The sequence below is a fragment of the Gopherus flavomarginatus genome, chromosome 3 (assembly GCF_025201925.1).
Source record: "Gopherus flavomarginatus isolate rGopFla2 chromosome 3, rGopFla2.mat.asm, whole genome shotgun sequence".
Classification (NCBI taxonomy): Eukaryota; Metazoa; Chordata; order Testudines; family Testudinidae; genus Gopherus; species Gopherus flavomarginatus.
This window is the reverse complement of record NC_066619.1, coordinates 81,202,232-81,226,337: the sequence shown is the minus strand read 5'-3', so window position 1 is coordinate 81,226,337 and position 24,106 is coordinate 81,202,232. Positions and strand designations below refer to the sequence as shown.

The following is a 24,106-nucleotide window of genomic DNA, read 5'->3' as shown; positions in this document are numbered from 1 at the left end:
GTATTTGTTAACCAGACAAAATAAAGGCCAGCTGTCAAAAATGCAATAAACAGTGAATGTACAATAAAATATTTTGCAGTTATAAGCTAGCGCACTAGAAACATAGATACAAAAGTTAAAAATGGAGATACAAGTTAATGAAAAATGGGGTATATGTGTCAAGTTATTAGCAATGCAAAAGACCAGCTTAAGCATATTTTCCCTACATCAACTATTAAAAAAGGTGCCTTTTTAGCAAGTATGCACAGAGATTGTTCAGTCATTTCTAGGGAAAAAAATTAATCAAAACACTACTATTCTTATTCTATATTACAGTCCATATTACTACTTGTTTATAAAATTTAAATCTTTTCTTGCACTTCAAATTTACAGCAGTCATCATTTTTGTCCATTCCTTACACACTCATTCAGTCCATTCTGACAAAAATAAACTGATTTCATGTACATATTTATGCAATAATTACTGATATGTTATGGATTATTACTCGTGTATGACAGGAATGATGGTCAGAATTGTAGTATATGGAGCAGTAATGCACCAAATGATTTGGCAAAGATGTGTGCCAAAGCCTACTAGTATGGGGTATGCATTGATCTTTGGGTGTTGCAATAATATTAATGCATGCAATGCTTTCATCACCTTCAAAACTACACAGGCAATGTATTCCCATAACCAGTACTCGACATGAAAAACGTGTTGAGTTTTTCAAATCACTTCTGCATTGCATTTGGTTACATCCCATCAGATCAAGTCTTTTTACACATTTTGACTAAAAGCAATATAATCCACCACAATATGATGTGATGTGAAAGAAATCTGGCAATATCATACAGTTTTTCTTCTAGATAACAAATGAATCAGACTACCTGTAAGAAGTGGATATTTGGCAGGTTGTACAGTCCTTAGGGGTATCACTACTATGAAACATGAGCAAGTGAAAAACAAACATGAAATACAATTTCAAAGTAGCAGAAATGGAACTGTTATCAGAACTGTTCTGCAAACTAATATGTTTAAACAAGTATATTACAGTGTAAATGTGTGGAATTGGTGTCTTTGTAAAAATAACTGTAATGGAAAATCTGATCAGGGTCTCTTCAGTTTGGCATCTATCCATGTGCCGTATGTGTGTATACAAACCTCAGCTTGAGATTCCTGTTTAACGTACAGCAATTGTCTACAGAATGGATTAGGAGCCAAATATGGTGGCAAAGTACAGGAAGGTACATAACCAAGCCACTGTTCTCTTTAAGAGTTCCACTGTGCCGTACAACGAGCTTGAGGTCATTCACTGCTGACCTCTTTCTCAGAGGATGATGGACTATCTCGTACTGGTAGCAAGTCATAATGGCATGGAATATGACTGTTTTTTGGAAGATCATAAGGATCCTGGCTGAAAGGTCCACTGTTACTGAATGTGCCCTGGACAACACTCACGGTAGGCTCTGTGATAAAAGAGAACACACATATTTGGGCACTGGTAATAGCAAATGGGAGGAAAATATCTTAATAAAAATAAACAAGTCTTGCTAAATAGTTACCATTGCTTAAAAGAAAAAACTTGTTCACTCAGCTTTAAATTCTGCAGTAAAGAGCATGTTGCTTAAAAATGTGCTGGCCTGGCATTAAAACTGCTCAGTTATGCAACAAACGCAATTGTTTGTGCAGTCATGAGTGCGCAAGATAACACAATCAAGCAGAATTGCATGTCCTCTTTTTTCTTTGGGCAAGCTGCAGGAATCCAGGCTCCTGCTTAAACAAACATTGGGCCAAACTTCGGACTTCTGAGCAAAGCATCAGAAGTAAAAGGATATTGTACAAAGCATCTAATGGAAATTTGCATACTAATCCTGACAGACAGGTTGTGTAATACCATGCAGCTGCTTGGTTTTCTCTCTCACACAGACTCATTAGTCATGTCCCACTCTTCTTCATCCCACAGATCCCACTCTCCTCCGGGATGCCCCAGAGAGAGTCGCCATGGAATAGACAGTCCTTAGCAAAACAATGGACACCCCCATGGAATTGCAGGAAATCTCCACATAGGTACAGAAAGGGAGAGTTAGGTCCTTCAATGTATACAGCAGCTACATGCTCTTTAAATTCGGATCCTACTTTAATCAACTTTTTTAGAGCATCTTCTGTCAGAGGTAACTGTCAACGTGAACATCTTTCAACCTACTAGGAGAAGTCCAAAATGTACAGTACAGATCCCCTTAAAGGATCAGGACTATTTTTTTAACCCACGTTGCTAATGCATTTTAGAATAATTAAGTAATGTATAACTAACCATACAGAGTTCTGCTATTTTTCTTCTATTTTATTCACAGTAATGCTTCAGACTTTATAAAAGCGGTGACCTTATATATTAGGAAGAAAACAGAACATCTAAAATCTTAAAGTATTTCACTCCAGCTAGCAAGGGGTTAATGATCTTGTTGCCTATTCTGCATGAATTAAGAAAGGAAGGATGGTCTTGTGGTTAAGGCATTGGACCTGCAGTCAGGTGATCTGGTCTGTGACCTTAGGTAAGTTATTTAAATACACTACCAGTATGTCACAGTTTTCTTAGGACTGTAATAACTCATCAGGACTTGCCATGGGAAAGGAACCAGGATCTGCAGAGTTACTGATAGGAGAGCAGGGCTTGGGGGACAGGATGCACATTGAGCACAGAAGCCACAGAGCTCTGCCCCTGTTGTCCACCAGGGCTAAGCATATTCAGGACTGGACAACCTGGTACAGGGCTAAGTTATATGGCAGTGAGAGGCTACGTATGTCTCGCACTGCTGCTTTAAGGAGGGAAAAAATATTGGCTCTTTGGCAGAGATATTTAGGTGGGTGACTTTTATCTACACAACTGAAACTAAGGTATTTGAAACCATCTTCTTTGTGAATTGCTTCACAAGTTTGAAAAGAATGGTATTGTTCTTACAGCTACATGTTCATGTATAGAACCTGAAAGTGTATCAATATTTTTGTAGTGATTTTTTTTTTTTGTTTTGGTTGAGCCTGTGTTGAAGAGTTAATGTCTTCAGGCCACCTTTTTAGGGTGAGAGTGGCCACCTCGGTTACATCTTATGTCATTCTCTGGGCAGTTACAACCCTGTGGTCTGGTTCTGAGTTTACCGGGTACAGCCCTCTGTCTGTGCCCTTCAGCAAGTCCACCCCCTTTCATCTTCTTTCTCACAGGGTTGGGCAGGTGTTTGCAAGCGATCAGTCAGTCAGTGGCACAGAGCCCCCCGTCTGGGAACACTGAGCCCTGTCTCTGCTTGTTCTGAGTGCCACCCCTACTGCTCGGAGTTCCTCTCTTTTAAGGGCCCACCCCCAGGCCTGACAAGCACATGTGGCGAGCTGCGGTTGATTGTGACCACAGAAATTCCTTAACCTTGACTGGTTGGTGGGGCTCATCTGACCCACCACAGCTTGATTCAAAGGAAGAGTCTTGCGCGTTGTGTCCTCATCACATACAGCCTAACAATGCAGTTTGTACTTACCAACTTCATAAACATTCTTGTTGGTTGAAGCAGAGTTGCTGATCTCTGCATATGGGGAGTCCCTGCGTGCCGGTGACTTCATTTCAACATATCCGCATTCTGAGTTTTTTGGCACAAGTGCTGGTGGATCTTTAATAGTGGCATATGGATTTTCAGAGCTACTTAATGAGCAGTTGCTTAAATTGTATTCTGAGTTCTTCATTAAATCTGACAATAGAAAAAATAGCACTGTAATCTGTAGAATGTGCTGCATAATGTGTAAGCATAAATATTGTGAGTAAGTAAAGCAAAATAAACATCTGTTCCAGAAAATGTTTGCCACCAAATAGATTGGCTACTTTGCGTTCTGCAGAGTTTCTCATAAATCAATAACTATATAGAAGCTTGTCAAAATACTTCCCCAGATTTGTTTTACACGGTGATTAACAGAGTTACCTCAACTGCCCTGCTTTTTATGGACCTAATTTTGTCTGGGGTATTCCTGCTGCAAAGTTCAACTCTCATTAAAGTTGGATCTGGCACTAATTAAAGGTAATTTGCAGGATCAGGCTATAACTGATAATTTTAGAACACATTTGCCTTTGCTGGTGCTGAACTCATGACACATAAATAACATTACAATTACTGAAGGGACTGAGCTAACAGACGATTCCTGTAATAATTGGGAGAGAACTGAAGGCAGCGTGCTTTTAGTGAGGGGCCATTTTGTTCTGCCAGTGCCTTTACTGATAACCATCAAGACATGCTAAAATTTTCAACTGTTTTTCCTCAATTTTCCTAATAGTAGGGATGGAGGAGGAAAGAATGAGCAGGGGTCAGTTGGTTAGTCAGTTTGGGGTATGGCTAAGGGAGTGATAAAGGAGATTTGGGATGGAAAGTGTTTTCTTCAACTGGGAAGACATCGTGAGAGTTTCTTCTGTCTTTGCAGGTTTGCAGCCAAGACTTTCAGATCTGACTACTGAGGCCTGGTCTACACTTAAAAGTTAAGTTGACAAAAACACATACCTGAGCACCATAGCTATGCCAACCTAACCCCCAGCGTAGATGCAGCTATGTCAATGGAAGAATGCTTCTGTTGACCTAGGTACTGTCATTTGGGTGTATTCCAACACTGACGGAAAAACCTCCTCCACTAGTGTAGGCCACATTTACACTATAGTATTATTCTGGCATAACTATGGCACCTAGCTATACTGGTATGGGCTCCATAGTGTAGATATACCCTGATTTTGGGTATGCAACTTGAGACACCTAATAGATATTTGACTTTCAGAGAGTGGATGGTCAGAACTTTTCAACAACCGGGCCCTTTTAATGAGTCTCAAATGAAGCACCCCAAAATCTTTCAAGAACATTCAGAGAATCCTCCACTGCCAGACAATATCACATAATGAAACATTATAATTGATTCCTTCAATTAAATTATATTGTATTATACAAATGCTCTACAAAATAGCTGCTCTTGTCTATATTCTTAACTCCCCTCATTTTCAGATGCCTGGGAAAAAATGAGCCTTCCAGTGAGACTTGAAGGTGATCAGAATCGGGCTATTTCAGACCAAGGAGGGGAGCAAATTCCATAGTTGTAGTGCCCTGACGGACTATGCCCTGCCAGTTACCCCTCTCATTTATACCAATGGGACTCCACCTGTGCTAATCTCAGCTGTGGTGGTATAGCATGGGGAGAGAGATGGTCATTCAAGTACTAAGTCATTTACAGCTTTAAAGGTCAAAACCAGAATGTTAAATTTCATCTGGAAACTCACAGCCAGCCGGGGCAGAGCATGGAACACAGTTTAAATTTACCAAGTGGGCCATCACATTCTGCACCATCTTTAGTATCCAGATGGATCTAAGATACAGCCCTAAGTAGAGAACATTACAGTTGCATAATCTTGATGTGGGTGGCAAAGACATGCACAACAATTGCAAAGGTGGACATCTGAAAAGACCAGTTACAGCGTCTTGGCTGTAGGTTAAATAATAAAAAGGACCTGGCCATTGCTGCAACTTAACTTCAAGTGGTGGAATAAATATTTTCTGAAGGGTATGTGGTATCCCGTTAATGTGCCCACGTAGTGCCAAAACACTACAGGCTCACTTGTGGACACAGTGGCAACCATAGGTCAGAATGGATGCTCTGTAATCTGAAACACTGCAGCATTATCACATTTAATTTTCACTGCAGTATTAACATGTTGCTGTCTTCTTGAACTTTTAACAGCTTACTGACATTTAAAGGAGTTATTTTCTTTGTCTTTTTACTGCCAAACCAGAACACAGCTCTGACAGAAGTCTTCAGTTGACTCATGCGAGCTCAGTTGTGCCCGAAAGGCACAGCCTCATGCAAAGTTATATTATCCTCACAGAGGTAACTGGAGTGTGATGGGGGGAAACAGCTAGGAAAGGGTAATGGGCTACCTGCCTTTCACAGGATCCAGCAGGGGATTTAAGGGAATGATGTATCCTCCTTCCAGAAAGGAAGAGAGGCAAAGAAAAAGTCTCTGGGGACTGCAGTCCACATTAGCCAGGGGAGTTGCTTTATTTAGTGTTACTCATGAGTTTTCTGTTTAACCAATAAATTGTGCCAGGAGACAAAGGTCTGAAAGATTTGAGTATTGCACTGGTTTCTTCCTGGGCCAGTGAGATAGTCCATCAGCTTACAAAGAGTCACTGCACTTCATATATTCTCTTTCCACAGAAACCAAGAATAATTTTGAACAGGACATTAAATATCTGTGTATTTTTATTTAAATGTGTCAGAAAATAAAAACTCACCTTTCAGGGATTTTCCCATATATCCTCTGTCAAGCCCAAAAGCACCTACGAAAAAGGAGAATAACAAAAACACAGAACATTTTGTAAATCTAATTGCAATTCTCTGGGCAACCATTCAAAATCTCTACAGAATTGTTTCATGGCTAATTTGTGCCTCACAGGAGAAATACCCCTACAATGAGAGCACAGATTCACTGCAGAAGCAGTGTGACTGTGCACCTATACACATACTGACTAACAGTGTCTAGCTTCATAGAGTTTAGGGCCAGAAGGAACCATTAATCGTTTAGACTGATCTTCTGTATATCATAGGCCATTAAATGTCACCCAGTGTAGACCAGGCTTAAGTCAAATAAAAGTCTAAATATATAATGTTTACACAATTTCCTTTATCAACCAGACCTATTTTCCATAAAACCAACTAGATTATCTTTAATTATATTCCTCTCTCTGTGGGAACTGCTCCACTGGTCAGCCGAGGAGGAGAGCCATGGCCTTGATCCCTCTATGCTCAATTTGGCAAGCCTAGCACCATTGGCAATGTTAGCTAGCTTCACAAGAGAACCAGACTGTGCCTAGACCTCACACAGGAAATATCTGCTCTGCCATCCCTTAGACCCACGTGGGGTAACATACAGCACCCTTTCTCTTTATTTCTTTACCAAGCTCATTGAGGTAGCCTCCATGTTTCCAGTCTGCAGGTAGTGTTCCCGTATAGTCCAGGACTGCACCCCGTTTTCCGTGATCCACATTCTTAAGATTCACAAACAGCTGATTGTTTTTTGACTATTTCAAACAAACAAACAAAAGATAATGTAGACTGCAGCTGATTATAGATCACTAATGTTTGCACAAGATGATAATTGGAGAAAACAAAACTAAGTCCAATAAGGTCATTAAAGGTCATTAAATCAAATCCTTTATAAAAATGACTTGTTGAGAGATGTACCATGTAAAAGAAAACATTGAGCTAATACTGCTTGTTGATCTGCATAATGGCCACCACCGTTTTCTTGTTTTACCTTAGCAAGGGTCATCCTGTCCATATTGTTGACATGAGGTGGGGTTGTGCACTGTGTTAGGGTGTGATAGCTAGGGTTGGAGAAGTAGTGGCTATTGGCATTCCCACCATTAGTATGAGGAATGGTTTCTGAAAAGAAAGGGAGAAGAAAATGAACAATTTAAAGGAATGCGCTGTTGCCTTTTGAAGATAATTCCCTGATACTCAGTCCCTTCACTCTTTTTTGCCTCCAATGTCTGCAGCCTTGGCATTAACCAGTTTTCAAAAATGCTGACCACCAGCTCCACAACATTGTGTGTGTTGCTTACTACTGTAACTCCCCCTTGGCCGCATTTTTCAAACATACCTTCATCTGCTCTAACTACTGCAACTCCTGGCCTCCCAAAGCCCCAGCTTCCCTAACTCAAGTTTTGTGAATACAAAAAATTGTGACAATATCAACCCAACTCTGAAACAACTCCATACTGATTTCAGGGTCTAACTAAAAACTGCTCTCCTTGTTTTAAAACCCTTCATGGCCTTGCTCCAGCCTAACGCATGACTCCTGCCTCCTCTCTTCTCTCCACTCCCTTCATTTGTCTCATACTACTCTATTTCATTTCAAATCTCAGTGGAAGCCATAGCCTTTCAGCATTTCTTAAACCTTTAAATATAGTTAGCTGAGGAACAGAAAAATTAACCCCGTCACTGTATTACTTAACCCTGGAACATGTTTTGAGATACAATGTGCATAAAAGATGCTAGAGAAAAAAGTTGTATTGTATGGTATGTGGTCAGCATTTTCCTTTGTTCAACCGTACACATTTCTACTAGCATAGATGGGCTTTATATATTAAATGCATAGATTAAAGAGGCTATATTGCACAACACACAACAGTTCACAGCTATAGACACACAGAAAGATTCACTCCGAACTCTAACTATGTGCTGCTTACAGCTGAAAGGGGCTGCCATGGGGGGCTGTTGCTGTCTAGCGTGTCCTGAAAAGCTAAGTTGCTGGCTAGACAGGAGAAACAGCCTGCAGCAACTGGGGATACACAAATTCAGTAGATCCTTGAGAATCTCCCTCTTCGATATGGGGTAACTATGAAGCCACATCCCCATGGAGATTAAAACTGCTCCCACTGGTGGAACTCCCAAGGGATGGTGTCACTAGAAACAAAAGGCACTAGAAACCCAAATTACCCTCCCTGAAAGCATAAACTTCCCTGCTCATAGTAGCAGTTACTGATGCAGAAAGGTGCCACCTGCACCTCCTCAAGCCTGTGGGGGCATTTATGTAGTCAGTATATGAGCTTGATTAAGAGAGAACAAATAGTTCTGAAAGTTAAGTGAGGAAAAAAACTTGCAATTTTGTTTCTCCGGCTGGGATTTACTTAATCATGTCCCTCACATAGCTCTACTCCTACCTGAAATGGTGTAATCTGCATTGATGACCCTCATAGCGGGTGTATAGGTAACTGTTGGCATATTTGTTTCTTTCCCCTTCTGCTTGTGTCTATAAATAATGAATAGCGCAAGCAAGAAGAGGACAACCAGGACAAGAATAATGATTCCTGCGATAGCCCCAATCTGGTAGGAATCAGCAGGGATAGCAGTACTGGTACGGCTTAAACTGTTCAAGTTTCCTACTATGATCACACCAGCTGTAAAACAAGAAGAAATGAAAGCACATGGCATAAATTCATACAAGAATTATAAAATGAAGAACAGAGGTCTGACTTCTATTTTTAAAGCTCTCTTACTGCGTTCATATCTAGATATTTTAAATATAGTTAGAGCTATGCCGAAAGCATTAGGAGTGATAACTCAAGCCTTACCTGGCAACAATAATTCATGCAAATACTCTACTTTTATATGTCTATTTCATGTGGCTGAAAAAATAGCACTCTGCCCTCTGGCCAAGAAATACATAATGTACAAAGTACTTGACCCACCGGCAGCTTTGTATGGTATTACCAAGTACAACGCTGCAAAAGATATCATCAGGTGCTGTGTTAAAAACAAGCATTCTCTCCTAGTTCACGGTCCTTTCTTCCTCCAGTAAACTATCAATAAGTCATCGGATGGATTAAGACTCATAAGTATAAATATTATTAATAAACCATCAAGCAAGTCATTTAAATACACATCCCAGAGGAAATTCATTATTTATGTACATATGATATCTAAGAGAATTTAAAGTACTTTCACAATCATTTTATTGCATGTCATTACCTTGATCACACCTTGCTCCTTTCCAGCCTGGGCTGCAGTAACAAGTTCCTGTGATGTGGTCACAAGTTGAGTTGTTCAGACAGTCACATATTTGCCGGCAGCCATAACCGTATGTACTTGGGGGACACTCTATGCAAAATAATAAAAAATCAAATGCACATCTTCATATTTGAACCTATGAATATGAACTGTGTGTGTAGTAAATGCTACTGAAATATTTTAATGTTACAGATACACAGTATTAAGGACCCTAAAGATTTGCCATTGTAAAGCAGGTACATTTTTATAAGTGACCAGCAGGTGGCAATGTGTTACTGGTGCTGGAGCTCTAGGAGGCAAGAAAATCACTTGTTTGTTTAAAATTATTTCCTATCTGGAAACAAACAAAATATTATGTTCACATGTGGATACTCGGGCCTGATGCTCTACTGCCCAGCTCTTTGTTTACATCTATGCAAAATGAATGTAAATTGTCTCCAACTCATAATGGCACAGGTTTAAAAGGCCACTTATGGTACAAGGCAGTAGAGAACAAGGCACCGAGGGCTAGATACACAAAGAAACTTAGGTGTGGTGATGCTAAGCATTGCTATAGGTGCAGTAATACAGTGCTGATTAAAAGTGTCTCTTTAATCATGTTATTAGCATCACTTTACTGATAGCTTTGGCTTCTTTTTATATTGACACCTTCATACATTTGTGGCTTGTTACTTTATTGTAACAAAACTGGATTACAAAAGTATAATTCTTTCAGACAGGAATTGGCAAATCTTTTGGAGCTTAAATTTTGTGAAGTTCTCAGACATTTTTGGAAGAGAAGAGTGGAAAACTAGTTTGCTTTCTTAATTTTTATTTACGTATTTATTGCAATTTAAGTCTATGTTTTATTTCCCCCAAAATTAGAGCTGATCAGAAAAGGGAATATCTATTACATGGAAAATTCTAACATTTAAATATTTGGTTTTGTTCCAAATCAAAACAAAAAGCCAAAATTTTGAAATTTTCCAGAGCTGAAATTCAGAAACAATTCTATGCATTAACGTCAATACATTTTGTTTCAATAATGTCAACATTTTATAATATAAAATATTAAATGTAACTTGTACAAATATGCTATATTAAAATCAATGTTTTAATTAATATAAAACTCAAAACAAAATGAATCAATATGCTAAAGTCAAAACAAAACATTTTCACCTTATCAAAATGAAACGTTTGACATAGTCAAAGTGAAACAAGGAAGTCAGAATGGTTTGTTTTGAGATTTTGCCGTTGAAAATTCCATCAAAATCAAAACATTCCCACAAAAATTGAGATTTCGATAAAACTGTATTGTCTGAGAGAAAACTGTTCTGTCAACATTTTTTGAGGCTCTACACAAAAATGTTAGTTAATTTTACAAAACCAACATCTGTTATACCTAATTGGAAGCCTGTTCTACACATGTGAAATTGAGCCCTGTGCAGAGGGCCTACAAAAGGCTTATGTGCCACTCAAGTGCTAATTAAACACTCAGAACAGGGCATAAGTGACATTTATACAGTGGGTAGGCCCTGTGTTGATCTTCTGAACTGGAGCCAATTTGGGGGCTAATATGATGTATTAGGCATAGAAGCACCGCTCTCCTGACCCTGCCAAAAACTAGGCCAACACAAGTGTGAGCCTTTGGGACTCATTCTTCTCTCTCATGTAACTCCACTGAAACCAATGAAGTTAAACTGGGGTAGAACTAGTATGTGTGAAAGCAGAATCAGGCCCTATGTACAGAAATTATAATGTGCCTTATATGCCTCCCTTTGGTAACTCTTTTGACTTACATAGAGCTATTCCTGGGATGAATTTGGCTCTCAGTCCTCTAGCTATTAGTTTTCATCAGGGTGTTATGACGGTAATAGTTGTTTGGATTAATTTGTTATTTTTGTACAGTTATGGACATTTTTCTAATATTATTTCAAAGGCAACTATAGATAGCCTAGGACAGGAGCTTTTTAAAGGTAGATATAAATGTAAATAAACAATCAAAAAGATTTAAAGAAAGACTATAAGTCTATCTTACTAATCTCTCAGGCTTTCATCAGATGGAGAAACAACCTTAACATCACACTGAATAGAGTTAGGTCCAAATCCTGTGGTCCTTACTCAGACAAAACTCCCTTCGAAGTCAGTGCTGTTTTGTCTGAGTAAGGACTCACAATCACAGTATTCAGTCTAGGGAGTTTTGCATTTGTTCTTACTATGCACGACTATTTTCTGCTTCCTACTCACTCTGTTCACAGTGTTTCCCCATGAATCCTGTGCGGCAGGTGCACTGCCCCAATATGTGGTCACAATCAGCTCCATTCTGACACTGGCATATTAACGCACAGTCTTTCCCATAAAACCCCAAGGGACATCCTGCAGTGCAAAGGGGAAGGAAAAAAAGAGAAGAGAATCTTCTATGAGGAATATAAAAGTATTATTATTTATTAAAAATCATTTCTATAGTGCCACTAATTTATACAGGACTTTATAAACATAATAGACGAAGAGCTTCTCAGCTCTGAAATGTTTACTGTGTAAATTAGACAAACAGACAAGACAAAGTAACAGGTATGGAGGATGCGGAGATTGCTGATGATAAGAAGATAAGCAGGAAGGATTGCTGGAATGGGAAGATGTTTTAAGGAGACATTTGAAGGAGGAGGGAGGGAGGACTTTGATGAATGAATCTTTGGACATATTTTCTGCACAGCTGATGTTGAAACATTAATGAGTAAAAAATATTGTATCTCAGCTCCTCACAAAGGTTCCACGTCAGTATGAAGAAGACATATCATTGCAGACAGATCATTATTCACCAGCAGGAAGCAAAAGAGCCATGATAGCTGGCAGCTGAACCAATACACTGAATGTCTTCCACAGTATTATCCATATGGCCCCATAATATGTGTTATCTCCTGCCGCTCTGACATTGTGCTATTGAAAAAGGAGTGCTGTGACTTTAAAAAGCATTGCATGCAAAGCAGATGTCAGTGGTACTTTGCTGAGATCAAATATGATGAGTATACTTGACTTGAGCATAAGTCAAATAATAGCTATAAATGTGATCATATGATACCTGTAATGAGGAAAATAAGACAATATTCCTTCAATCAATAGAAAAATTATCTCAAACTTTGTATGAACTATTGCTCAGCACTTATACGCAGATTTCTAGTCACAACACTTCCAATATCTAATTCATTAATGTAAAGTTCTTGGAGAGAGATCTCAGGTATTAAATGTATGAGTCACACAAAAACAATTCTAGAGTAGAGTATAAAATAGTGAAATGATGAAGTTCCGGTTCTGGTTCCAGATAATATAAATAGTCATGGCAGTACCTAAATTATATGTTGATAAAGCTTGTTCCCTGTAAGCTAATGGCTAGAGAGATAGGAGACCTGGAATAAAATCACTTTACAACAGTGCTGAATGTGTCTCTATGAATCACTGTCATGAGTAAAGTTGAAACTATTCACTTCATGGGACTTGATTCAGCCCTGGGTAATGCTGATGTAATTTTGGGTGCAGAGTGCCCAGTGGCAGAATTCCTCCCAGAGGAGGTTTTGGCTGGGGAAGGGGTACAAGGTAACTGCAAACTGCCTGTTTGTCAGGGACACACTCCTAGCAAGTGCTGCCCCAGAAGCGTATAGCTCTGGCCAGGTTGGGAGACAATGTCTGGGCACCTGGGAAAGCATTCATTCAGCACATACACATGCCAGCTTTTGCCGCTGAGACTCCTGTGGACTCCTGGCTGTAACTGAATGTTGCCTTCCTGTGTAGGAAACCCAAAGGGAAGGCAGTGGTGTGAATTCCCCCTCAGATGCAGCAGTCCCGACTAATATAGGTGGCTACAATTTTCATCACTTGTACCAGCAGAAGTGACAAGACACATCCTCTGGATTAGAATGGTGTAACAGTGTTGGAAAAATCAGTGAACAAAGAGGAAGTATTAAAAGAAATGAAGGAAAATATTGTTATTAATTGGTAGTCACACAACAACCTAAGTAGATCGATCATAAGAGTCACTTACTCTGGGTACAATAAAGGCCAGTCCATCCTGGAGTACATTTGCATTCCCCATCATAGGCACTGCAGTAAGCTCCATTATGGCAATTGCAGGTGTGAATACAGTTTGGACCCCAATGGGCAGGTGGACAAGCTAAAATATTTCAATCAATTAATTAATCTCATCTGATAAAGACTCAAAGCAGCACTACATACAAATGTTAAAATAGTTATTTTCTACCTTCTTCAGTCTGATCAATTTCAACCAAATAGTTTCCTAGATTTTTCTTGAAACTAACTAGTCTTTTACCCTAGATAAGAACAAATGAAAAACACAAACAGGAAAGAGGAATCAATGTGTGAGATCCTGATCTCAGTACAATACTATGTGGCCAGTATCACTGGTTTCTCATAGTTCAAAAGGGGGAGTCATATAAATCAGGTTTTTTTTAATTGATTCTTCACTGGTTTCTAGTGACTGAAAATTTTCACCCCTACTGATTTCCACTGAACTAGATGGAGAGGTTGTGCATTCTAATCCTAGCACAGGAGGAGAATAAACAGGGAGAGAGAAAAAATATTTGCACCCTGGCCCAGTTATCAATTAAATCCCTGTGTTCCTCTCCCAAAATGTAACTTTGTGGCTGAAGCAGGATGAATCAGAGATTCCATGGTTTAGCTTTAGTTTCTTGATTTGAGGTCTCTGATTTATTCACTGGTCCCCATTAGACCAAAAATCAATATAATCCTTCCAACAAACAAATCATTATAAATAGGGCCCTACAAAATTCATGGTCCATTTTGGTCAATTTCATGGTCATAGGATTTTAAAAATCATAAATTTCATGATTTCAGCTACTTAAATCTGAAATTTCATGGTGGTGTAATTGTAGGGGTCCAGACCTCAAAAGGAGTTGTGGGAGGGTCACAAGGTTATTGTATGGGGGGGCTGTGGTATTGCTACTCTTACTTCTGCACTGCTGCTGGTGCCAGTGCTATCTTCAGAGCTGGGCACCTGGGCAAAAGCTGCCGCTCTCCAGTCACCCCGCTCTGAAGGCAGCACAGACGTGAGGGTGGCGATACCACAATCCCCCTAAATAACACTGAACCTCCCCTTCAACTCCCTTTTGGGTCAGGCCCCGCAATTTGAGAAATGCTGGTCTCCCCCTTGAAATCTGTATAATATCGGGTAAAAGCACACAAAATCACCAGATTTCACAGGGGGAGACCAGATTTTACGATTCATGACCATGAATTTGGTAAGGCCCTAATTATAAACAATAAAGTGAAGGTTCTTGCACATACACCGCAGTTGCAAATATTATTGGTGCAGGTTTGGAAACTGCTTTGAAAATGGTACATTGAATGAATTTGGTACTGAATGGTATTAACAGAAAAAATGGTAAAATGTCTCTCTAAATGCTAATTATTATATGTAAATAGCACTGCAGCAAAAGAAAAGTTACATGTATATATGAATAAATCAGATCCCATTGAGAGCAGTGAGTGCTGTAAAAATGACCTCTTATTTTTTGATTAATTACTCTTCCAAATGTCTATTTTTAGCATAAGTAAAGAGTTTTGTCATTTTTCATTGTGAAATCATTAGCTTTAAGTTACTTTTCTAAATTTAAATACAGTCTTGTGGAAAAAAAGAATTAATATTTTTACAGGAGAGAAGAAACAAATTATGCACTGGACTTGATCCCTGATTTTGACTATGTTAAGGGTAAGATAGTGTTTTCCCCATATCATATTCTGATTTGGCTGTCCAGAGACCTAATTAGCTTCTTCAAGGCAGGTCAGCAGTTCTATATTTTACTAAATGTTTGCATTTGCAAAATGATTTATATATGTGTAGCCTGTATTTTTGGGAAGTGTTGCCACAATTCAAAATTTCATTTTATTAAGGAAAGAAAAAAACATTTGCAAGAAGTATCTTCTTCCTTAAATCTCAGTCCATTCTTTTTCTGATGTTTCCATATTAGCTGTAAAGAGTAGTGATGATTTTTTAAAATTTCTGCATGAAGTTAGTGGTTAGCCAAGAAGAAATGTCAGGTCACATGCAGAAAAAGGCTAAGAGGTTTCATGAAGGACACCAGTTCAGACAGAAATTAATGGAACCATTATTTTCTATGAGAACTGACAGCCTTTGCACAAACCAAATAAACTTCCTCTCTTGTGGTCACAAGCACAGCCGTAATAGATGCTCCCATTCATGCTGTTGGCATAATTTTCTTGCATTGTTTCTGTAAGTACAGCCTCCTCTCAAACACTCAAACACTCGTAAACACCTCCCAGAAAGGAGATAAGGAGTTGAAAACAACAGAATGAGAGTCTGCATCCAATGAAGAATTTTGCCATTGACTTCATTAGGTCCTAAATTTTATTTTGATAAGTAGTAGCAACAGTGGGAGTTGTGGGTGTTCAGTGCCTCTGAGAGTTTAGCCAATGGACTTTTTTTTTCCAAATTGATGAGACTTTGCATTGCACTGAGACACAGCCAGTTAACCTGTGCTAGTCAAACCATAAGTAATGTAAATTAATGAGGCAGGTTATTGGGAGATGCATCTCCTTGGAAACTGAACAGCTTTCCCACACCCACAGCTCAACATTTTCTGAATTCTGACATATCAGTGTTGGAGACTGTCCCAGTGAAGCTATGTATGTACAGGCTACAGGATTGGGCCATCAAGTTGCTTTTGTACTAGGCCTTGCTACCCATGAAAATGCATGTGTCAGAAAACTAATGCCAGTGATTACTGATTCAGATAGACCCGGAATAGGTGTCAGTAGGAAGCCCATATTTAATATAATAATGGATTGCACAAATCATAAGAAAAGTAAAATGTTGATAAAATTTCCCAATGACTTCATTGGTGCATGATCAGACTAATCTATAGACTGAACAACAAGGAATAGACTGTCACTAGAAAAAAATATGCATCAATGAAAGCTACATCAAAAAGGAACAGAGAGAAATCTGTAAAAATTATGCTAAATAAGAAGTCAGACTGCAAAAATCAAACCAAGAAAATGCTCTGAAAATTTACAATGTTTAAGAGGAGGAAAGCGGCTCTTGTGGGTAAAGGCACTGAACACAGGAGATCTCGGTTGTGTTTTCAGCCTTGCCACAGTCTTCCTGTGTGATCATGGGGAAATCACCTAGCATCTATATGTCTCAGTTCCCCCTCTGTAGCATAGGGATAATAATAATGACAATAATACTCCCATAACTTAAAAGTGTGTCCTGAGGATAAATTTGTTAATGTTCATAGAGTGTTCACAATACTAGAGCGATGGGGGCCATGTACGTAGCTAGACAGAGAAGGAAGTGCATGACTGTTTAATCATGAAGTTTGAATTTTATGATAATGAAACTGCTATGCAAATGTTCAAATGGGCTTTTCATATGGGATTTGAAATGTAAAGTAGGTAAATATCTCTTAACCGTATAACATAGGATTCCTTATTTATTTATTTATTTATTTATTTATTTAATCTTGTCCATCTCTTTTTCTTATAACAAACCAAACAAATTCTAGGTGCCAATACAAGTCCCTGTCATTTATCAGTCAGTTACAAAGTGTTTCCTTAGCATCAAGAAGAAAATTATAAGGAACTGAACTTAGTCTAATTGATTAAACAAGATATCTCAAGAAAGAAAAAAACCGGTACTTACGCTGAGAGCAGTCACTGCCAATCCACCCAGGATAACATTGACAAGATCTGTCAATAGGATTGCATGTTCCATTGTTAGTGCATGTGCAAATTCCGGCACAATTCTTGCCAAATCTCCCACTAGGACACACTGTTAAAACATTTTAGTGAATTTTTCATTTGTATTGTTTCCCTAATATTTGTAATTGAAATCTGATGTCTTGGATCAAGAAAATTCCTATTTAGTATAATGCCAAAATAAATGCTGCTATAAATTCAGTTGAGCAAATTTATATTATTTATTGTACAGCTATTTCATTTACCTAGAGGGTTCTTTTGATAATGAACATGATATCTCCACAAATAGAAGAAAGGTATTTTTCAACCATTAGGGGCTATCTTTTCAACCAACTTCAACCTGGCTTCAGTTTCTACATTTACAAACTGCATGTACAAAACCAGAAACCACTTTCGGATAATGTGATCTGATAAGTCTAGAATGCATGGAATGAAAAAAATTGCCACACTTGGTCACTGTATCCATTGCAAGGGTCTTTATTACAGCATTTACCTTCATTGCAGAGGGCTCCTGTGAAACCAGGTAAGCAGTCACAAAGTCCAGTTACATGATGGCAGGGACCACTGCTGTGCACACACTGGGGGCATGCCTGGCTACAACGATGTCCATAAAACCCAGGAGAGCAAACTGAAATCAGAAAGAATATACTGTCATTTCCTCTTGCACTTTCTACCCCACAATGATCTATTCCTCTTCAACAACTAAATGGGGTAACAGTTAACCAGTTCAGTGCTGCCTTCCTGTCACTTCCTGTTCTGCTCCATTTACTAGGTGCATACTTATTGAACTAGTGGTTATTGTTATTTATCTAGTTCCAATGAGTGCTTAATACCTTGCAGATAGCTAAGAAGATAAAAGTCCCTACCCTGAGGAGCTTACTACAGTCTGGTTAGTAACTGGTGACATTCAGGCACTTGAAGGGATGCTGCAACAATGGACTACCATACAGTAGTGGCAGTGAAGAACAGCATTCAATGTGTTAAAGCCTATAATGACAATGACTCAAATTCTGGCCTGACACACACCCTGAGCAATCCCATTCATGTCAGTGGGGTTGCACAAGTTGTAATTCAGTGGCAGAATATGGCTTAGCCATGTATTCAGGCTATATTTCACACCAGCCAAACAAATACAAACAAGAATGTGACTCAGATCAAACAAATTTCCGCTTAAGCAGAGGATGAGAGGAATAACTTCCATGAATTATGTTTGAAAAATGTATAGATTTGAAAATTAAAGGATAAGTAGTCAGAAAAAACATTACAACACAATACATAGGAGAATGAAATAAGATAGTTGTATCTTAAGAGGGAAAACTTTACCCTAAGGCTTTGCTATTATTGACTTCTCATATTTTTTCTCACTTGTTGGACAAATCTAAATTACTTCAGCCCACTGCTGTATTGGCAGACAGGCACAGCTGTAGCATGTTTTCCAGCTATTCTTTAAATTAGCCAGTTGCTGCATTCCTTAACACGGTGCAGAGAGCTACACATCACCTCTGGTTTCTACACAACTTGGGACCAGAAACACTGAGGCCTCCAGTTAATTTTTATGCCAATGGTACTGGTCCCTTCTTCAGCAGAGCTATATCACCAGCCAAATAAAGAGACTGAAAGAAAAAATGCCTGCTGCATGGAATTTCTTTCTTTGTTTCTCTAATCCCTTTGGCACCTATTTCCTGATAAATTAGGATATAATAGGTAATGCTTTAAGTTTAGTGTCTGTTGTACAACAGCAATTACTATTTACCTAAGTAACCTATTATATTTTCACTATGTTAATTTAGTTCAAAATTCAGTCTCTTAAATGCACTCTTGATACAGTGTACTTGGTCAAATCCCTCTGAAGCGCTTCACCATTTTCAAGTGAAGCCCTGTGTCAGTCATAAGATTTTCCTGTTTACAGAAAAAGCATTTTTGTCATTGGCCCCTGATTTATTTGTGTGACCATTTGTCTCCTTGGTCTCTAGGCTGTGCAGGAGCAATTGGTTCTGAGAGCCATTTGAGTGCTAAACTGTGGAAGCCACTACACTTTGTTATACCCCCAGTTCCAAATCACTAGGAAGGTTTACATTTATTTAACTAGTAAAAAGACATGAGACAAAGGACAGGAATAAATGGTCAGTTTTGAGAATGGAGAGAGGTAAACAGTGGTGTCCCCCAAGGATTTGTACTGGGAGAAGTGCTGTTCAACATATTCATCAATGATCTGGAAAAAGGGGTAAACAGTGAGGTGGCAAAATTTGCAGAAAATACAAAACTACTTAACATAATTAAGCCCGAAGCAGAGCGTGAAGAGCTACAAAGCGATCTCACAAAACCAGGTGATTTGGGCAACAAAATGTCAGATGCAATTCAATATTGATAAATGCAAAGTAATGCACATTGGAAAACATAATCCCAACTATATATATAAAATGATGAGGTCTAAATTAGCTGTTACCACAAAAGAGATATCTTGGAGTCACTGTGAATAGTTCTCTGAAAACATCCATTCAATGTGCAGCATCAGTAATAAGAACATAAGAATGGCCATACTGGGTCAGACCAAAGGTCCATCTAGCCCAGTATCCTGTCTTCCAACAGTAGCCAATGCCAGGTGCCCCAGAAGGAATGAACAGAACAGGTAATCACCAAGTGATCCATCCCGTCGCCCAATCCCAGCTTCTGGCAAACAGAGGCTAGGGACACCATCCCTGCCCATCCTGGCTAATCACCATTGATGGACCTATCCTCTATGAACTTATCTAGTTCTTTTCTGAATCTTGTTATAATCTTGGCCTTCACAACGTCCTCTTGCAAAGAGATCCACAGGTTGACTGTACATTGTATGAAGAAATACTTCCTTCTGGTTGTTTTAAACCTGCTGCCTATTAATTTCATTTTATGTCCCCTACTTCTTGTGCTATGAGTAGTAAATAACACTTCCTTATTTACTTTCTCCACACCAGTCATGATTTGACAGACCTCCATCATATCCCTCCTTCATCATCTCTTCCAAGCTGAAAAGTCCCAGTCTTATTACTCTCTCCTCATATGGAAGCTGTTCCATACTCCTATCATTTTTGTTGCCCTTTTCTGAACCTTTTCCAATTCTAATACATCTTTTTTTGAGATGGGGTGATCACATTTGTACACAATATTCCAGATGTGGGCGTACCATGGATTTATATAGAGGCAATAGGATATTTTCTGTCTTATTATCTATCCCTCTCCTAATGATCCCCAACCTTCTGTTTACTTTTTTGACTGCCGCTGCACATTGAGTGGATGTTTTCAGAGTCAAAAAAAAGCTAATAGACTGTTAGAAATCATTAAGAAAGGGATAGATAATAAGACAGTACATTTTATAATGCCACTATATAAATCCAGTGTATGCCCACACCTGGAATACCGCATGCAGATTTGGTCACCCCATCTCAAAAAATAAATATTAGAATTCGAACAGGTACAGAAAAGGGCAACAAAAATGATTAGGAGTATGAAATAGCTTCCAGATGAGGAGAGATTAAAAAGACTGGGACTTTTCAGCTTAGAAGAGAGATGACTAAGGGGGGATATAATAGAGGTCTATAAAGTCATAAATGATGTAGAGAAAGTGAACAGGGAAGTGTTATTTACTCCTTCACATAACACAAGACCCAGGGGTCACCCAGTGAAAATAACAGGCAGCAGGTTTAAAACAAACAGAAGGAAATACTTCTTCCCACAACTCACGGTCAACCTGTGAAACTCATTTCCAGGGGACGTTGTGAAAGCCAAACTATAACAAGGTTAAAAAAGAATGAGATAAGTTAATGGAGGATAGGTCCATCAATGACTATTAGCCAAGATGGTCAGGGTGCAACTCCATGCTGTGAGTATCCCTAGCCTCTAACTGCCAGAAGCTGGGTGTGGACAACACGGGATGGATCATTCAAAGACTGCCTGTTCTGTTCATTCTCTCTGAAGCACTTGGAATTGGCCACTGTCAGAAGACAGGATACTAGGCTAGGTGGACTATTGATCTGACTCAGTATGGCCTTTCTTGTGTTCCTAGGTTCTTAGTCTTCTTTTGGGATAACTGATTTACTGAAAAAGTCCTTTGAGAGGCATGCAAGTGATAGTAAAGAACAATTACACCACTTAACTAGAAATGCTTAGAGAATACTAATGCCACAGTAATGTCAGGAATTTAATATTAAGGTCAACAATATCCGTCTTGTATCAGGTGAAGTGGGTATTCACCTATGAAAGCTAATCCTCCAATACGTCTGTTAGTCTATAAGGTGCCAGAAGACTCTTTGCTGCTTTTGTATCAGGAGGTAGTTGTGTTAGTCTGTATCCACAAAAACAACCAAGAGTCTGGTGGCACCTTAAAGGCTAACAGATTTATTTGGGCATAAGCTTTCGTGGGTAAAATACCTCACTTCTTCTCTTCATGTGTCATTATATAATGCCTGCATCTGTAATTTTCATTCCATGCATCTGAAAAAGTGAGATATTTTACCCACGAAAGCTTATGCCCAAACAAATCTGTTAGTCTTTAAGGTGCCACCGGACTCCTTGTTGTTTTCATATTCATCTTCTTCTTCTTGAAATCCTGTCATTCCTGGGCTTTGTGACTCCATCCACTCCTGGTTCTGCTCTTTATCTTTTGATAGTCATTGGATGGGCCTTTCTCCTTTCCTCTTTCAGTGGGGATTTCTCGGGTCTCCATCCTTGTCCCTTACTCTTCTCATTCAAAACCCTACCTGGGGGGTGATCTCCTTCAGAAAAAAAGGCTACCATCTCTACGCTTATGACTCACAAATCTACCTCTACTCTGGATCTCTCTCCCTCACCTCTTCTAGGGTACAAACAGGAAAATACAGTCTGAAAAACCTAGGAAGGTAGTCAATGGTAATTTGTACTCTTTGATGGTTAAGAATTGTGCACACCCTATAATTTTTGTGATCCTGTTTTTTGCCACTCCACCTCAGCCCATTTGTTTGTCTCCTCTGTTATGTGGTGTCTTTTAGATTGCAAAACCTTTCATATTTATATGTCTGTACATACAGTACATTTGTGTGCTGTATACTGTGTTAGTGCCTAGCACAATGAGATCCTGGCCTGGTTGGCATCTAGGTGCTCCTGCAACATAATTGTTAAATAATAGTAATAATTAGACTAGCAACTGCCATTGAACTCAGTGGGAAATGCAGATGTTCAGTGCATCTGAAAATCAGGCTTCTTTTATGTAGTTGCCTAAATATGGATTTAGGACTCTGATATTAGGAACTTGGATTTGAAAATTTTGGACTTTGATTGTAAGACCCTTTACTATAGCAGTATATAAATAATAAATAAAAGTATAAAAATATAGTAACAAAAAGAAGATGATTACTGATGGGAATTATTTGATAACTGTACATAAAGCACGTTTCGTTTCCCCTTGTATATTAACACAATTAAAATGCAGAATGTGGGCCTGTTACATCACATATTGGGAAAACCACATAGAGACACGTGATACGCATATTTTAAAAAGGAAGAAGGGAAGAAATTTTTAAAGCATTGTCCTTACTTCTTTGACAAGTGGTGCCTCTGTATCCTGGTGCACATTCACAGATTCCATCATCTGGAGAGCACGAAGCTCCATTTTTGCAGTAACAGGACAATGAACAGTTTGGACCCCACTGACCCTCGGCACACACGCTGTCACAATGTATACCTGCAAGCCATTAAATACACAGAGATGTCACCAGCAGCACCAGTAGTCAGATTCTATAGACCACAGATAATAAACAACGGGGTGAAATCCTGGCCCCATGGAAGTCAAGGGCAAAACTCCCATAGACTTTAACAGGATCAGGATTTCATCCCATTCTTTAATCAGGCTCTTCTCCCTGCTTCTGCCTGCTTCTGCCTTTCCTGGACTCCGCAACAACTCCCTTTACATTCCCACTTTGATTATTTGTGTGCAGGACTTGATCCTAAGCTCTGCAGCAGGAAAGCATCACTGCAACTTTACTTCCACAGAACATATGAGCTACAGGAGATCCTACCTTCAAGCTTCACTCCTGCTGAGCTTTTAAAATCTGTAAAACTGAAGTTAAGCCACAATGATTTAGGAACTCTTCAGGTGCTCAGCTTCAGCTTAGCAAAGCTTAAGAATTCCACAAGGCTGAAACCCCCAATTAGCCAAGCCTCCAGTATTACAAACATTTTTGGTGTCTCCCGTGACCTTTATAAAATCAGACCTTGTCCACTCCTCATTTTCACCATGAGTATGTTCTGTTTACCAGCTGCAAAGAGAAATGAAATGGAAAAGTGCAAAATAATCCAAATGCGGCATAAATGGCTTTTGGTTCCTCTGTAATGATCATTCCAGATAGCAGAAGATCATTGTCACTTCTTTGTGAGGAAAATGTACAAGACAAAGCAAAGTACTGCAGAAACTTCTCTTCTGAATGTAAAAATTCTTAAGGCCTGAGATAATTTCATGTAACAATAGTGATCAGGACAGGGAATGACTTCTAATGAGTGGTGAGCTGATTACCACTAAACCTCACACCAAATGGAAAAATGTAGAGCACACAAAAGGTTTCAAAACACACCATGTGAGCATTCCAAAATGCTTAGCTGCAACACAGTACTAAGGACATCCGTCATTCAGTGTTTTGTCTGTTTTTGGCACAAAACTGAATATAAAATTGCCATGACCTGAACCCCAATACAGAAACAGGCACAAATCATAATATGAACTGGTAATTAGAATCATAGACATTTTTTTCTTTACAAACCAGCAACATTAAATCTAACTTTGCTGATTTTCTTCCTTTTCTATCCACTTCTGAAAAG

At 38.9% G+C, this 24,106-nt stretch overlaps 1 protein-coding gene across 2 annotated transcripts in view; it reads right to left on the bottom strand.

The window, feature by feature from the left end:
* Positions 1-1,283: 1,283 nt before the first annotated feature.
* Positions 1,284-24,106, bottom strand: part of MEGF10 (multiple EGF like domains 10) — a 148,808-nt gene continuing 125,985 nt past the window's right edge. The window contains exons 14-25 of one of the 2 annotated variants that reach the window (XM_050945621.1): positions 22,830-22,976; positions 17,775-17,909; positions 17,226-17,354; positions 13,569-13,697; positions 11,780-11,908; positions 9,515-9,643; positions 8,707-8,943; positions 7,299-7,426; positions 6,939-7,062; positions 6,277-6,321; positions 3,499-3,705; positions 1,284-1,446 (exon numbers count right to left, since the gene is read on the bottom strand). In XM_050945621.1, coding sequence (XP_050801578.1) covers positions 1,286-1,446; positions 3,499-3,705; positions 6,277-6,321; positions 6,939-7,062; positions 7,299-7,426; positions 8,707-8,943; positions 9,515-9,643; positions 11,780-11,908; positions 13,569-13,697; positions 17,226-17,354; positions 17,775-17,909; positions 22,830-22,976 — 1,700 coding nt within the window. In that variant the 3' untranslated portion in view covers positions 1,284-1,285. Of the gene's footprint in view, positions 1,447-3,498; positions 3,706-6,276; positions 6,322-6,938; positions 7,063-7,282; positions 7,427-8,706; positions 8,944-9,514; positions 9,644-11,779; positions 11,909-13,568; positions 13,698-17,225; positions 17,355-17,774; positions 17,910-22,829; positions 22,977-24,106 lie in introns of those variants that run through there. The other variant, XM_050945622.1, reaches the window with a different exon arrangement.